Source organism: Engraulis encrasicolus, unplaced genomic scaffold (assembly GCF_034702125.1).
Source record: "Engraulis encrasicolus isolate BLACKSEA-1 unplaced genomic scaffold, IST_EnEncr_1.0 scaffold_36_np1212, whole genome shotgun sequence".
In the NCBI taxonomy this organism is placed as follows: Eukaryota; Metazoa; Chordata; class Actinopteri; order Clupeiformes; family Engraulidae; genus Engraulis; species Engraulis encrasicolus.
The window spans coordinates 976,147-993,633 of NW_026945665.1; the positions used below are offsets into that span (position 1 = coordinate 976,147).

Here is a 17,487-nt window from a genome sequence, read left to right on the forward strand (position 1 = left end):
CAGGGTCTCCTACAGGGAGCTGTGTGTCCATGAGGAGTGACAAATCAAAGGATGAGCCCCTCAGATTCAAAGGGCTGGGATTTCCACCTGACCACAGGTATCTTAAGCCAGATGTGTTCAATTGGCGTGGAATGACCTATTTAACACTTTTGTTAAGATTTCATATGTAGTTCAAAACTTCTTCAACATTCTAGGAACATCATTGCTGCATTGTTGCAGTATTCCTTGACAACTGTGTAGTAGTTTAACTGATTGAATATAACCTGATCTCAACATGCTACTCTCTGAATGTTTCCCAACCACTGTGCCGCGGCACACTAGTGTGCTGTGAGAGATCGTCAGGTGTGCCATGGAAAGTTCTTATTTAAAAAAAAAAAACGAATTCATTATTATCAGCAAATAATGCCTATATGTCATTATGTAGTGTCTGCTGTTGACTGGCGTCCTAACCATGTAAAAATTCCTTATCACTAGGTGGCAGCAGGTAGCGAATTCCATTGTAGTAGGCCTAGCTGTCAAAAGAAGGCAAATGCCGTGAGCTCGAGTCAATACAAAGAGAGTTATTTCATTTGGATTTAGGACTACTGGTACTTGTACGTGGGATGCAATGGCACCGATTCCATTGTGCTTGGTATGTAAATGAAACACCCTTCACAAAACAAGAGCGCAAACTATTTTGTTGGCCTGCGTAAGCAAACAGAGAACCAAGCAACATTTATGAGGGAAAAAGGGTAAACGAGAGAGCCCTTAAAGCTAGCTACCACGTAGCTGAACTTGTAGCTAAATCAGAAGTCACACAGTGGCAGCGACGCTAATATTACCTGCCTGCAAAGCCATTGTAAATGAGAAGCTTGGACCTGAAGTGCTTAAATAACTAGCCAAAGTCCCTCTCTCAAATAACACAATTTTCAGACATTGATGACATGTCTGCTGTTATCGAAAGTGTGGTTTTGGAAAAGATCCGTATCCGTGAGAAATTTGCGTTGCAACTTGACGAGGCTGATAGTGGACATGCGCAACTTCTTCTTCTTCTTCTTTTTGAGTTTTTAATGGCGGTTGGCAGCTTAGCGAAAAAGCAGCATTACCGGACATGCGCAACTCCTGGCCAATGTGCGTTTTGTGGATGGAGACGCAATCAGAGAAAACGTTCTATTTTGCAAGGCATTGAACAGAGATTGATATTAAACATGCATTCATATTGTCACAGTGAAATCTTTCCTAAATATCATTGCTACTGTCAGAATAAACATTATTTTCTGTAATCCTGCAAATAGAATGATTTTGGACAGAATAACAATTTGTATATAGTAGGCCTAGGCCTGCTTTGAAGTTTACAGCTTCCTTCGAAGTGGACATGTTAAGTGAACTTTTTATTTGAAAGAGGAAAATTAAAGGATGATAAAAAAATATATATTTTTGTGTTTATTTGATTGCTATTCAAGACACTTTTATAAGAATGACTATATTGTTAGGCGGCTACTATAATTTGTTTTCATTATTTCATAATTTTTAGTTGGTGGTGTGCCGCGAGATTTTTTGATGGGAAAAAGTGTGCCCTGGCTCAACAAAGGTTGGGAAACACTGCCTTAAGGTGTCGTCACACTGTAAAAGAGTCCAGTCGTTAGTAATGACTTTGCGGATGTCATGTGCCTCTGTACTATACCGCGTTGAAAAAAACGTTCGGTTGTTGTCATTGCATTTCTCTTTCCTCTTTAATAAAACGCTGCGCTCTTGCGCTTGGGCTTTTGTGAGGGCCATGTTAATATACTGTCCATAGGGAATGTTCTTGATAGGTGGCGGGTGAAAACTCTTTGAGTGTAAGTGTGTTTTTGTGTATGTCTTTGCGATAGATAGAAGTATGAAGGAGCCCATTAGTGTCTTTCGTGATTTCTAGGTCTAAGAAGTTGATTTTTGTTTTGCTGTATTCCAGTGATAGTTTCACATTCACATTGGTGCTGTTGAGATAACTGTGAAAGCTTATCAACTCCTCTTCGCTGCCATTCCATATCATGATGACGTCATCAATGTACCTAGACCACCAGACGACCGGCTCCTTGTTAGTATAAATGGCTTCAACATCCATAGTGACTAAGAACGCATCAGGACCGATAGTCATGTCCTTGATTTTGCATAAAACATCAGCTGTATCCTGTATAAAGGCTGGCAATGTTGGAAGCAGAGGCTTAATAAAAAAATCAACATACTTGGATATGGGAGACTTTCATTACCGGAGATAACTGGTCTCCCAGGGGGGTTGGTTACGTTTTTGTGTACTTTGGGTAAAAGATAGAAAGAGGCCATCTGTGGGTAAGGTTTGTAGAGGAAATCGAATTCTTGAGGTGAGATTAGGTCATCCTCCCTCGCTTTCTGTAATTTCTCATGAAGTTCCTTCTTAAGTGTTTCCATTGGGTTTGTTTTTAGTGGTAAGTAGATCGTCTCGTCATCCAGCTGTCGTTGCGCTTCTTTAACATACTGTTCATACCCCCATACCACAACAGCGCCCCCTTTGTCTGCTTTTTAAATTACAATGTCTTTATTGTCAGCCAATTCCTTAAGTGCGTCTCTTTCATCTTTGGTCAAGTTTCGGGTACGCTGAGAGTTTTTCTTTGTGAGCACCTGTTCTATCTCATAATTAACTTTTCTCTCGAAAGTATTCAAGGTGGCGTTCTGTACAATAGGACAGAAAGTTGATTTGGGCTTAAATGGTGTGTTAGAATAATTAGTCATTGCGGGACCCGGAGGGATTCAGGTTATACCATGCTTTGAGGTGTAACGATCTATAAAATCTAAAGAGATCAATTTTGACATCAAAAGTATCTGAGGAAGTGGTCGGTGAAAAAGTAAGTCCTTTAGATAGAACATTAGGACTAGCCTAGAAATCTAGACGCCCCTAGCGACCGCAAATTGAATTTGCTCCCTGGGGCAGTCTAGCGGACCCCGGTCGTTTTGCGAGGCTGAAAGTTATCCGATGACAGGGCCAATCAAATCGCGAGGGGGGCCGGGCTACCTAGTAAACAGGAAACTTTCTAAGAAGAAGCATGGTGTCCGTCCGTGCTACGTAGCCTACAGCACGAAAGTGTTTACTTAATTTGAAAAGCCTGGATGATAATACATTTCGTGGCTGACATGGATTGATGTAATAATACACCATGAACTTATCGGACACAAATAGATCTCAACACATTACCATTTGATCATTCGATGTTTTAAACTAGCTCGGTAAGCTAAGTTGAGCATTTTACAGAACCAGATAGTCACACGCTATTATCAGACCACTACTGTAGGTGTAGAATGAAATTGCGGCCCCAATTTCTAATAAGACACATGCCATTAAAAACGAGACATTTGGGAGCTTTGAAAGTCTTTGAGTAGCTTACTAAATAGATGGGATCGATAGTCTGGCTAGCGAGCTGACCGGGGAGCGTCCTGCGTTGGGAGCGACAATCAGGGAAAGTTATGGGTATACAGCTATCTAGAGGGCCATGTGGTTGAAAACGAGGCATTTTTGAACTGTATAAGTGAAAACACGATTTATTAGGAAACTTGTTTGTGGCTGTGGTCATCACACGCTTTCACTGCTACGACGGCTGGAAGTTGCCGCTTCACCTACAAAGAGGCCCTCGCTAGTGGCTAGCTAACCTGTCGTCAATAACAGAGCTAGGTATCCAGCCTTGTATTATATGCCTGCCCCAAATTCTAATAAGATCCATGTCATTAAAAACGAGACATTTGGGAGCTTTGAAAGTCTGTAAGTCGCTTACTAAATAGATGGGAATGACACCTAGTCTACCGAGCTAGCGGCTAGCCATGTATTAGTTATGGGTATACAGCTAGCTAGCTAACACCGAACATGCCATGTTGACAACAATCATAAATATAACCATTTAACAAGCCCCACATTGCTCGACATTTCGCTGATTGATCAAGGAGGGCCATGTGGTTGAAAACGATGCATTTTTGAACTGTATAAGTGAAAACACGATTTATTAGGAAACTTGTTTGTGGCTGTGGTCATCACACGAATTCACTGCTACGACGGCTCGAAGTTGCCGCTGCACTGCTCCTACTACATCAACTCGGTCACCCGGACCTGTCGAATCCAGATGTCCAACGTACGGAATATCAGACCTGTGCTGACACAATATTCTACACAACGACTGGTCCAGGCCACGGTCCTGTCCCGCGTTGACTACTGCAACTCACTCATGACAGGTCTACCTGCTTGTGCGCTAAAGCCTCTGCAGATGATCCAGAATGCGGCGGCACGGTTGATTTTCAATCAACCCAAAAGGACCCATGTTACGCCTCTATTTATTGAGTTGCAATGGTTACCGATCGCCGCCCGGATCAAGCAAAAGGCATTGACCCTTGCCTACAAAACCATCACAGGAACGGCCCAAGCTTATCTGAAGGACCTACTAACGCCTTATGTTACTGGAAGAGAATTGCGCTCATCCAGCACAAGCCGTCTGGCTCTGCCATCCAGTCGCTCTAGGTACTCCCAGTCAAGATTGTTCTCCGTTGTGGCACCCAAGTGGTGGAACAGTCTCCCAGAGGCAGCAAGACTGAGCACATCTCTTGCAGCTTTCAAGAAACAACTAAAGACATTCCTCTTTCGAGAGAATCTACTAGACTAATGCTTGAACTGGCCTTGCCCCAGGACAGACTCCTGACATGATGTTTTGTTTAGTTTAGTTTAGTTTGTGAGTGTGTGTTTGTGTGTGTGTGTACTCGTTATTTGCTCTTTATATTAAAAAAAAAACTAACCCCTCTTTGCAACTGCACTTGTTGTTCTGTATATCTCCTGTGCACTTTGTATTTGCTTGTGATGTTGGCTTGATTATGTCCTCCTTTGAAAGTCGCTTTGGTTATAAAGCGTCTGCCAAATGCAATGTAATGTAATGTAATGTAATGTTTCCAAGGCACAGTATACGTTGGATATGAACATTCTTGCCTTTGACTGCAACTAGCGTGAAATGATTCTGGTATTTGCCATTGGAACATGCAACCTCGCGGCTTTACTGCCGTTGTCTCTTCTATTCTTTATCCATGCGCTTCCTGTGAACTCGGTGTGTAGAATGACTTGTGTTTACGCACGTGGGAGCATAGCTGACACTCCGCCCCCTTAACACTTTTTTAGCAAATCACGTTCAGCTATTTTGTTCTCATGCATGCAAAGGGTGAATGTGAGCATATTAAAAGCCAGCTTGGTACAGCTTTGTCGTTGCCATTTGCGCCTAGATTTTGTCAGCAGCCAGTGCACAGTGGCGCCTCAATTCATACCTCCCGAGTAACGCAACAGCGTTACAGTTATGGATAAAGTAATTAAGTAATTATTCCGTTACTCAAAATGAGGCTCCATTTGTAACGCCGTTATACTCCAACGCCATTACTCCCAGCACTGATTGTAACCCCAGGAATATTGTCAGTATATTTTGAGATGCAAGAGGGTGGATATTTGTTCAATTGGCGTGGAATTACCTATTTAGCGCTTTTATCATGATTTCATATGTAGTTCAAAACTTCTTCAACCTTCTAAGACCATCATTGCTGCATTGCTGCAAAATTCTTTTACAACTGTGTAGCAGTGCAACGGACTGAATGTAACCTGATCTCAACATGTTACATTCTGAATATTGGTTTCTAAAACACTTTTCTCTCTGATGGTTAGTGGCAAAGAGAAGAGACCAAGGTTTCCTACAGGGAGCTGTGTGTCCATGAGGAGCGAGAAGTCAATGGATGAGCCACTCAGGTTCAAAGGGGCGGGACATCCACCTGGCCTCAGGTACCTTCAGACAGATTTGTTCAATTGCCGTGGAATGACCTATGTAACACTTTTGTTAAGGTTTCATATGTAGTTCAAACTTCGTCAAGCTTGTAGGATGATTATTGCTGCATTGTAGCAATATTCTTTGACAACTGTGTAGTAGTTTAACTGATTGAATGTAACGTGATCTCAACATGCTACATTCTGAATCTTGATTCTAAAACACTTTGCTCTCTGATCGTTAGTGCAATAGAGAAGAGATCAGGGTCTCCTACAGGGAGCTGTGTGTCCATGAGGAGTGACCAATCAAAGGATGAGCCCCTCAGGTTCAAAGGGGCGGAAACTGCATCTGACCAAAGGTATGTTGAGCCCCACCTCATTGGCTGATGTTCAGTGCTGTTGAATTTGACATGATAGATCACTTCTCTGGGATGGTAAATTTACATGTTAAATGTCAAGCCAAACCTACATATTTAATCAAAATCTATATATTAAATAGAAACATTTGGATGACACTTAATACTATCTTTAACTAATGGGAGTGATCAACATTTTATTACAGTATTTTGCTGTCCTCTGCATAGGCCATCGGAAGACTTCTTTGAGCTTCATATAAGTTGTTGCAGTTGTGTTCATACTGAGATTACTAGACACACTTTCATAAAAAGTCAATCATCACACACATCAAGTCCCATCACACACAAGGTGTTGTGTGAAAATGACATTGAATGTGAGTGCTACTCTCTGAATCTTGGTTTCTAAAACTCTTTTTTCTCTGATCGTTAGTGGCATAGAGAAGAAACCAGGGTCTCCTACAGGGAGCTGTGTGTCCATGAGGAGTGACCAATCAAAGAATGAGCCCCTCAGGTTCAAAGGGGCGGGACCTGCATCTGACCAAAGGTATGTCGAGCCCCAGCTTCTTGGCTGATGTTCAGTGCTGTTGAATTTGACATGACTGTATGTATGTTCGTACTGTATGTTCGTACTGAGATTAAATGAAACACTTTCATAAAAAGTCAATAATCACAGAAGCTCCATCATTGTGTCTATCAGGGAAAAAAGTAGAAAATAAGTCAGGGAAAAGTAGTAAAATATATTTACACATTGGCACAAGGTGTTTGGGTTTTCTGAAAATGATATTGAAAAAGATTTTCCAGATTTCAGAGGCCTGCTGTTCAGAAAGCCTTTTACATTGTACAGTTTTCGCGCTGATGCCTTCAGAACTTAAGACAATCTACACACTCTCTAAAGACAATCCACACACCCTCCCTTTATCAAATAGTTTTTTTAATTTGGAAAGGATACCAGTTATTTTGAAAGGTGATTTCAATCCTTTATCTTCAATGTCTATTTTAACCCCATTCCATTGGTATGGAATGACTTATTTAGCACTTTTATCAAGATTTCATATGTAGTTCAAAACTTCTTCAACCTTCTAGGAACATCTTTGCTACATTGTTGCAATATTCTTTGACAACTGTGTAGCAGTGCAACTGATTGAATGTAACCTGATCCCAACATGCTACACACTGAATCTTTTCTCTCTGATGGTTAGTGGCATAGAGAAGAGACCAGGGTCTCCTACAGAGAGCTGTGTGTCCATGAGGAGCGACCAATCAAAGGATGAGCCACTGAGGTTCAAAGGACCTGCATCTGACCAAAGGTATGTTGAGCCCCAGCTTCATGGCTGATGTTCAGTGCTGTTGAACTTTACATGGTAGAGCACCACTATGGATGTTTATGTAAATCTACATGTTAAATGTAAATCCAAAGCCCTGCCGTGGCCAACCGATGGGTCACTTGTCTGCCATACAACTGGTTCGATTCCCTGCCCGGGTAATTTTCCAACCCCTTCCCATCTCTCTCCCCATTCGTTTCCTGTCCACCTCTCAAACTGTCCTGTCATGAATAAAGTCGTAAAAGTTTGAAATGTTAATCCAAACCTAAATATGTAATCAAAATCTAATATTGAATAGAAATATTTTGATGAAATGAAATACTATCTTTAATTAATAGGAGTGATCAACAATGCATTGCAGTATTTTGCTTGCTTCTGCATAGTGACGAAGTGGTATTAACCTTGTACTACCTCCAAAAATACAACTTTATTTCATTTTAACATATGGCTGTCCTCTGCATAGGCCATCTGAGAAAAGTATTTGTTCTTCACGTAGGTTCTTAGTGTTAGGTTTGTACAAATCATCACTGAAGTTCAATCATGGTCTGATAGTACACCTCTCAAATCTAGAAAATCTTAATTTCAGAGCTGAATTTCAAAATGAATTGAATTGAAATTCCAAACAGGAAATGGAATTGCAATTCGAATTGGAATTGCAGGAAACTGAATTTCACAGAATTTAAATTCTAAGAAATTCAAAGCAATGACATAATACAGACACTAGGTAGGGATGGTCAGTATCTCGAATACTTCTAATTAAAATTCATTTCGAAATAGAAAGTAGTATTTTGCATTTTGTATTTCATGTCAGCGAATTACAAGTATTTGAATTTTTTATCAAAGTACTTTGCCCCCAGTATTTTGAATTTTCAAAATAAAAGCAAGTACCATAGCTTACTTTCTCCTGAACTATGCAATTACATAGTAGGAACACTAGATGGATCTCATAGTATGTACAGTATATCACGAAAGTGAATACACCCCTCACAGTTTTGCAGATTTTTGAGTATATCTTTTCATAGGAAAGCATTACAGAAATGTAACTTTGACACAATGATTAGTGACCTTTTAACAACATATTTAACCGCTTAAATGTCTTGTTCACTCAGACACCATCTAAAGCAAATTTGTTTATCTTGGTCTCAAGAGAGATGAACAGACCAAGGATATGGATCACTGGAACCATGTCGTGTGATCTGAAGAGACCAAGATAAACAAATTTGCTTTAGATGGTGTCAAGCATGTGTGATGGTAAACAAGTGAGTTTTACAAAAAAGGTGTATCCTCTCAATAGCCAAGCATGGTAGTGGGACTGACATGGTTTGGGGATGCATGAATGCTGTCAACATTGGCATTCTGAAATACACCTAAAAGAAACATGCATGTCAACATGCACTGTGACTACTGAAGCAGATCATGATGTTCTCCATAGGATTGCATTCAAATCTCACACCAATCTATTTAAGCCAGATGCAGACTCAAAATTTAAAAGTTCAATGCAAAGAAAGGTTGAAATGCACACTGATGACCTCCCTTGTCATCCCTTTTCATTTCGTTTCATTTCGAGACGATTCGAGCCAACATAGCCCCTTCTCTACCGGATTTTAATCTGGGGTGTACTCACTTTTGTGAGTACATGTTCAAACATTAATGGCTGTATTTTGTTTTGTTCGGAGTGAACAAGAAATTTAAGCGGTTAAATATGTTGTTAAAAGGTCACTAATCATTGTGTCAAAGTTACATTTCTGTAATGCTTTCCTATGAAAAGATATACTCAGAAATTTGCAAAACTGTGAGGGGTGTATTCACTTTCGTTATGTACTGTAAGTGGAGCTAGTAGCTATTTTGGAATGTACAAGTGTTTGTCTGGGAAAGGGATGAAGGACTCAAGCTGACAATCCAAAGATTGACAGTTCAATAACGTTGGCAGGTGACTACCTGACTATGAGTTATTAACGAATAACCAGCCTCAAAATTCTGAATTACTGTATATATGCTGTTGGATCGAAAACCGCCACTCTAGATAAAATGTCACCGATAATTGAAATTGCCATGCTAAGCACCAAAGATGCAACCAAGATTATTACTAATGCTGTGCCCTGCTTCACCCACAAGATGTCACTCTAAGGCCACAAATGATGCATTAGTGACGCTTTGCAAGATACTACATGGACATAATTTACAAGAAACACTTTCTTGTTTATTGAACTCACATGCAAACCTTGACAGTGCTGTTATTAACACTGTTATTGTTGTATTTTATTATTTAGAAAAGACAAAATTGTGTGTTCATCCACTTCCTGAATTGCAGTCAGTTCAAATTCAGTTAAATTCAACATCCTGTAGGGATGGAGTCAGTTCAATTCAAATTCAATTCCACTTCCTGAATTGAATTAAATTCAGAAATTCTGCAATTCAGGAAGTGGATGAACACACAGTTTTGTGTTTTCTAAATAATAAAATAGTTGTATTTTATTATTTAGAAAACAAAATAATAGTGTAACTAAGTACAACAGTGTTAGCAAAAATATTGCCAATACATTTAACTACAAATATTCAGCATTCAAAATGATATAACGATGACAAGTACATGTTGTATACCACGCAGGCCCCCATTGTGATTTTCAGTAGTTGCATGTATAATAATTAGTGTTATGCAGGGCCTACAGATGACTTTCACACTTCTTATTTTTTATGTACCAAAATGTATGTAAATATTACCAAATACAGCAAATAGAGAACTAAGTCAAAATGGAAGTTAGAAAACCCTGAAAGTCAAATAATGGCCCATCCAAATACTAAAACACTGCTAGCAAGCAGCCCAACAGGTGACCTAAGGGGACAATAATTCTCTCTTCCCACCCACCTTGCAGTGCTGGGAATAGACACATGCTGATACATATATAGCACCATCTAGTGTTCCTATCTTGTCATAACTTTGAGTTTCTTTGAATTTTCATCTACACCACCACCCAGGGATGGGCAAAGACACAACTAAATGTATTTCCAAATACAATGCAAAATACCCAGCTCTAAAATGTTACAAATATGTTACAAAATACACAACAGTAGCTGTATTAATAATCAAAATACTCTTTTTCAAATACACAAAATACAACAGAAACTGAGACCATTACTAGGTATGTGGGTCTGTCCTGAATTTCATGCAAACTAGTCTGGCTATTTGGTTTAGTGGTTAGAGCCCCAGTTTTGCATGCCAGAAGATCCAGGTTCGAGTCTCGGCAGGGAAACTCAATTCCCCTTCGCTACACAAACAATGGCTTGTATGGCATGACCAAAAATAACAATTCAATTCACTTAAAGTGTACCTCCGGGATTTTGGACACCAGACCTCATTTCCGAGTCAGCCAGGGTGTAAACAATGTGTCCAGAACGTTTTTTTCACATTCCATGCAGTCCTTGTGAATTCTCATATCCATGTTGCTAAGCTAGCGCAAGTGAACGGATATGGTAGTAGCCTGCCCCCAAAAATAGTCTTATCCCGTTTAAACAACATTCAAAACAAAACCGTTATTATACCATACTGCAAGTGTAAATGTTTGTCTTAGTAGAATGAAGTTTGAAATTAAACCAACCTTGCACTGCGTGGATTTTGCCATGTTGAGAGACTATTTTCTCGGGGTCGGCGGAATTTTACTTTGCTCTCTTCAGTTGTGATGTAGCCCACCCACCCACTGCAGGGACCCGCAAGAGACATTGCAAATCAAGGCTAGTTCTACAACTGCTTTCGGATCGAATAGTGGATTAAAACCCAACGACATCGCACCATGGTACATCAGTGTGTATATACCAACTGCAATAATAAAGCCCACAGATGGGTATCGGCAAGTTTCCATTGGTTTCCGTGAAAGATGTTGAAAGAACCAAACTCTGGCTCCTGGCTGCAGGGCTACATCAACACACCGATGGAGACGCTCCGTAAGCTACCCCGGTGCTTTGCAGTGACCATTTCAGTCCCGACGACTTCACAAAGTCCTTCTCGAAGTCTAATACCTACACGGAAAACTCTAAAAGTGTCCGCGGTGCCAACCGCATTCCCAGATCTACATTTTGTGGCGCGCACCAACAGTCTCCGAAGAACAGGTTTGCTATGCTTTCTGCTTCTATGATGGTAGCCCAGTGGTATAATGGCTTCGCCTACGTTAGCCAAAACTTGGGCTAGAAGTTACCCTTTTGGATTGGCATGTTGTAATGCTTTACTGTTATTTTGTGTAATTGCTGTGACAAATGGCATTAGACATGACTTGCCGTATTCCTATGGATTCATAAGTTACGCAACGCTATGTGATCTGGCTTGACATTGTGAAATATGTCACTCGTAGCTCTAGGTATTATTACATGGAATGTTTTTTTGAGACGAGATGGAATGGGAGGATGAAAGGGAGAAGAGTGTGCGTTCTGTTCGCCAACATGCTGTGTAGACACACGGGTCATCTAGTAACAACCAAACATTGTTATGGCATATGTTTCAATGTTACGAAAGGTTTACAAAGTCGGACAGAAAGCATTACTCTTGATGTTTGCGAGCGAGGTCAGGGAGAGGGGAAAACAGTTTTTACAAACTTCAAAGATGTTGGAGTTCGCTCTATGGAAAAGTTATGGATGTGTCAAACGAAGCTAGGATTTGTACTAGGAATATCACTCCGCGGCTGTCAAGCTTTCAAACCGGAACACAAATTGCTGATGGTGATCAAACATGATTGCAATGTTGGTTTAATTTCAAACTTCATTCTATCAAGACAAGTATTTACACTTGCAGTCTGGCATAATAATGGGGTTGTTTTGAATGTTGTTGCAACCGGATAAGACTATTTTATACTATACTACCATATCCATTCACTTGCGCTAGCTTAGCAACATGGATATGAGAATTCACAAGGACTGCATGGAATGTGAAAAAAACGGTCTGGACACATTGTTTACACCCTGGCTGACTCGGATATGAGGTCTGGTGTCCAAAATCCCGGAGGTACACATTAAGTAATAAAAGGTAGGCCTACTTTAAACTCCTGTGTAACCATCATTTCCAGTCATTGAACAAACAATAATGTTCAGTTCTTGTAATCATGGAGAAGGCTATATAAACAATGGGCTACTTGGCACAACTAACATGTAAAAAAATGGCACTGATATGTCAAGGTCTGCATGTGAGTTCAATAAACAAGAAAGTGTTTCTTGTAAATTATGTCCATGTAGTATCTTGCAAAGCGTCACTAATGCATCATTTGTGGCCTTAGAGTGACATCTTGTGGGTGAAGCAGGGCACAGCATTAGTAATAATCTTGGTTGCACCTTTGGTGCTTAGCATGGCAATTTCAATTATCGATGATATTTTATCTAGATGTAGTATCTTAACTACATTAACTGACACGCACAACATGGGTCTGGTTTGGTTCTTTTATCTTCAGAGAACTTCAGGGCAACTTACAGTCATCGTGTGGTTACATTGAACTGGCGTAGGCAAGCCTGTTACAGACTACAAAAGTCCATGGTAATCCTACGGTGCCCCCTAGGGGACTTCTAGTAAACCTACGGGATTACTACACTCCCCCACTGTTAAGATAGAAATACATGTCAGAGTAAAATGCAAAAATACGTAACATACCCACCTTACTGTAACAAATCATAGATTTTAACGAGGCCAAGATTTAGAGGTAACAAGATCATGAATTAAACTAGTTCATGAAAACACTATCTTGACGGTATATAAACATCAACTTTTTTTTTTTTTTATCTAGGAAGTACAGGGTAGACTGCCTGTCTTCCGTGAGATCATAAGGCGCATTCTTGCCTTTTCTTCAACATGATCTCACTGCTAGCTAACATAGTCTTTCAAGTATCGAGGTGACACCCGATCCCTGGTGGATCGGCGCAGCTCAGCTGAAGGGGCTGCAGGCGAGTCTGGTCGTCCGGGCGCGGAACCCTGCAGATTCACCTGGCCAGGAGGTGACGGCGCTGTCTCTGGCTGGCATGAAGATGTTTCAGGCTCGTCGTCTGGTGAGCGAGCCTCTGGAAGTTCTGGTGTCCTTTCCACGGTCAGTGACGACTCAGGATGACGAGCCCTCACCTGGTCAACATGTCTCCTCATGCGTTGGCCATTACCCAGGATGACAGTGTAGGACACAGGGCCCGTTGGTGACTCTACAGTAGCAGGTATCCATTTTGGTCCCAGGCCATAATTCCTGGCGTACACAGCATCCCCAGTCCCAAATCTTCTCAGCCGAGCAGTTTTGTCATGGTTCTCCTTTTGTTTCATTTGTTTGTGCTCGATCTTGGACTTAATGTCTGGTTTTAACAGGTCAAAGGCAGACCTCAGCCTCCTGTTCATCAGCATTTCGGCTGGTGATAGCCCAGTAGTGGTCTGTGGTGTAATGCGATAGCTAAATAAGAATTTGGAAACCCGTGCCTCAATGCTGCCCCCTTCCATTTTCTTCATTCCCTCCTTGAAAGTCTGCACTGCTCGTTCGGCCAGCCCGTTTGAGGAGGGATGGAATGGGGCCGATGTTATATGCTGAATGCCATTTTGAGCCATGAAATGGCAGAATTCTGAGCTTGTAAAGCAGCTGCCATTGTCGGAGACCAGTATCTGTGGAAGGCCTTGAGCTGCAAAGCACTGGCGTAACTTCTCGATGGTTGTTTGGGTTGTACTGCCATTTGTGGGGTAAACCTCCAACCACTTGGAGTGAGCGTCTACGATTATCAGGAACATTTTCCCCAAGAATGGCCCTGCGTAGTCGACATGGATGCGCAACCATGGCCTCTCCGGCCACTCCCATGGGTGCAGTGGTGCATTTGGTGGTGCTTTTCTATTCTCTTGGCATTTTTGGCACTTACTCACTTTTTTCTCTATTTCCTGGTCCATCTGTGGCCACCACATGTAAGACCTGGCCAGCGCCTTCATGCGACACATGCCTGGATGCGACTGGTGGAGTGCTTTCAAGAGTGCTGTCCGTCCTGGTGGAGGAATCACAGTTCGCGCTCCCCAGAGGATACACCCATCTTGCGCATTCAGCTCCATTCGCCTGCTGTAGTATGGCATGAGCTCTGAATCTTGTACCAGTGGCCACCCACTCAGAATGTAACTATAGACTCGGGACAGTATGACATCTTTGGACGTCCACTTTCTGACCTGGGCCACATTGATGGGTATATCATCCACCTGATCCAACATCAGCACCCGCTCAGGTGTCTCCTCCTCCTTCTGCTTGGATGGAACCGGCAGTCTGCTGAGCCCATCGGCATTGCTGTGGAATTTCCCAGGCTTGTAGATGATCTTGTATTCGTAGGCTCTGAGAAGAACCGACCATCTCTGGATTCTGGGTGAGAGCATGTGGGGTACAGGTTTCATTTCATGGAAGAGTGTAATCAAAGGCTTATGATCGGTTGTGATCGTAAACTTCCGCCCATATAGGTACTTATGGAATCTTTGAATGCCGAAAATAACAGCCAATCCCTCTTTGTCTAACTGAGAGTACCGTTTCTCTGCGGAGCTAAGGGTTCTTGACATAAACCCAAGCGGCCTCTCTGCCCCATCAGGCATCCTGTGTGATAAGACAGCACCCACCCCGTAAGGAGATGCATCACATGCCAAAATTAGCTCCTTGTCTGCAGAGTAATGCACTAGCACATCAGCTGACTGAAGGAGTTCCTTGGACTTATGGAACGCTTCGTCTTGCTCAGTTTTCCACACCCATTTTTCATCTTTCCTAAGCAGCTGGTGCATCGGGGCAAGCAGTGTGGACAGATTTGGGAGAAATCGATTGTAATAATTTAGCAGGCCTAGGTAAGCTTTGAGCTCTGAGACATTGGATGGTGCCGGGGCCTCACTGATTGCTTTGACTTTGGACTTCATTGGGTGCAAACCCTGTGCATTCACCTTGTGTCCTAAGTAACATACTTCGTCTTTCAGGAGCTCACATTTTGACCTCTTCAGACGCAACCCTGCCTCCTCCAAGCGTCCCAACACTTCATTCAAGTTCTTGAGATGGTCTTGAGCATTTAGACCCGTGACAAGAATGTCATCCAGGTACACAGCCACCATTGGTATGCCCTGCAGTAAGCCCTCCATCGTTCTTTGGAAAATGGCCGGAGCGGAGGAAACGCCGAAAGGGAGGCGGTTGTATGCGAAAAGACCCTTGTGCGTGTTCACTGTGAGGTATTTCTTAGAATCCTCATCCATCAGAATCTGGGCGTACGCATGGCTCATATCTAATTTTGAAAACTGCTGGCCTCCCGCCAAGGCTGTGAACAGGTCTTCAATTTTCGGGATTGGGTACTGTTCTAGAAGGGACACTCGATTTACGGTGAGTTTGTAATCACCGCACAGCCTAATTGACCCATCTTGCTTTAATATGGGTACAACAGGACACGCCCAGTCTGAGTGTTTGACAGGTGTGATTATCTCGTCCTTTAAGAGGCGGCTTATTTCGGCCTCCACTTTGGGGCGCATGGCGAAAGGGATCTGCCTGGGCCTGAAGTATCTTGGTACAGCACCTGGCACAATGTTAATGGTTGCTTTGACACCCTTTAACGTCCCCAACTCATCTTTGAATACATCTTCGTGATGTGCCAGCACCTGCTCCACGGTCAGCCTTTCTCCCCCAGCTACTTTCATGTTGTGAATTTCTGCCCAGTTCAACTTCAACTGTTCTAGCCAGCTTCGGCCCAGCAGACTGGGTCCAGTGCCACTCACTACGTAGAGGGGCAAGTTGTTCCATTGGTTTTGATAATTCACCTTGACATCGGCTACTCCCAGCACCTTTATGTCTTCCCCTGTATATGTTTTTAATTTCAGACTGGTTTCCCCCATCTTGGGCTTTTTCCCATTTTTCCACTTTGCATTGAATTCTGACTCGTTCATTAGTGTAATGCTACATCCAGTGTCAACTTCAAATTTCACATTTTCTCCATGAACATCCATGTCCACTGTAATTGGTTTTACTTTTGAATGTCTGTCCTTTATACTGTACATTGAAAAAGCTTGCTCTGCATCTGCTGTTTCATCGTCATCTGAATCGACACTGACATGGTGTGAGTGACTACTCCCACTGGGTGCCCTATTACTGCTGCTGCGGCCCCTTTCCTTTTTATTTGCTTTCTGATCACTTTGCTTTCTTGCATTGCGACATGCCCGCCCAATGTGGCCTATTTTTCCGCATGAATGGCATTTTTCTTGCCTGAAACGGCAGGTTGAGGGATCGTGACTGCCATTGCATCTGTAACACGTTTTTCCTTCCCCTCCTGTTTTCTTTTCCCCTGGCCTGAATGCAACGTTGGGATTGCCCCCTTCTCGTATGCTATTGCACGCTGTCTTTCCTTGTAGATCTTGCGTGTGTTTGTGTGCAGATTCCAGGGCTAGGGCGGATTTTAATGCACTTTCAAACGTGAGGCCGGATTCGGAAAGTAAACGTCTTTGTATGTGTTCATCGTTTATCCCACACACTAGTCGGTCCCGCAGCATTTGTGACAATGACACCCCATAATTACAGTCCTGTGCCAGCTTCCTAAGTTGAGCAACAAACTCGGACACAGACTCATCTGGTTGCCTCACACGGGAGTTGAATCGGAAACGCTGCACAATCTCGCTGGGTCGTGGGTTATAATGGTCTTTCATCAACTTTACCAGCTCATCGAATGAGCGGTCTCCCGGTTTATCTGGGCTTACTAAATTTCGCATCAGGCTGTATGTTTCAGCGCCTACCGCGCTAATGAGAACAGACTTCTGTTTGTTTGCATCATTAATGCCGTTTGCCGCAAAGAAATGCTGTATGATTTCTATATATTCCTCCCAACTTTGCGAGTTGTGGTCGTAAGCCACCAGTGTTCCAATGGTCGCTGCCATAGTTAGTTATTAGCCCAGCTTGCTAGTTAGCTCTTCCCTCCCTCGTAACTTCAGGGAATAAAATTGACGATTATCTCTCACCAAGTTGTCCGGAATTTGCACTTTGCATGGAGTCCTCGTCGCCAATATGTAGTATCTTAACTACATTAACTGACACGCACAACATGGGTCTGGTTTGGT

At 42.3% G+C, this 17,487-nt stretch overlaps 1 protein-coding gene across 1 annotated transcript in view; it reads left to right on the forward strand.

Moving 5' to 3' along the window:
- The window catches only part of LOC134443788 (NACHT, LRR and PYD domains-containing protein 3-like), a 104,239-nt gene that overhangs the window by 29,195 nt on the left and 57,557 nt on the right, over positions 1-17,487 (forward strand). The window contains exons 7-8 of the mRNA XM_063193379.1: positions 6,554-6,667; positions 7,323-7,430. Of these exons, the coding sequence (XP_063049449.1) occupies positions 6,554-6,667; positions 7,323-7,430 (222 nt within the window). The remainder of the gene's footprint in view (positions 1-6,553; positions 6,668-7,322; positions 7,431-17,487) is intronic.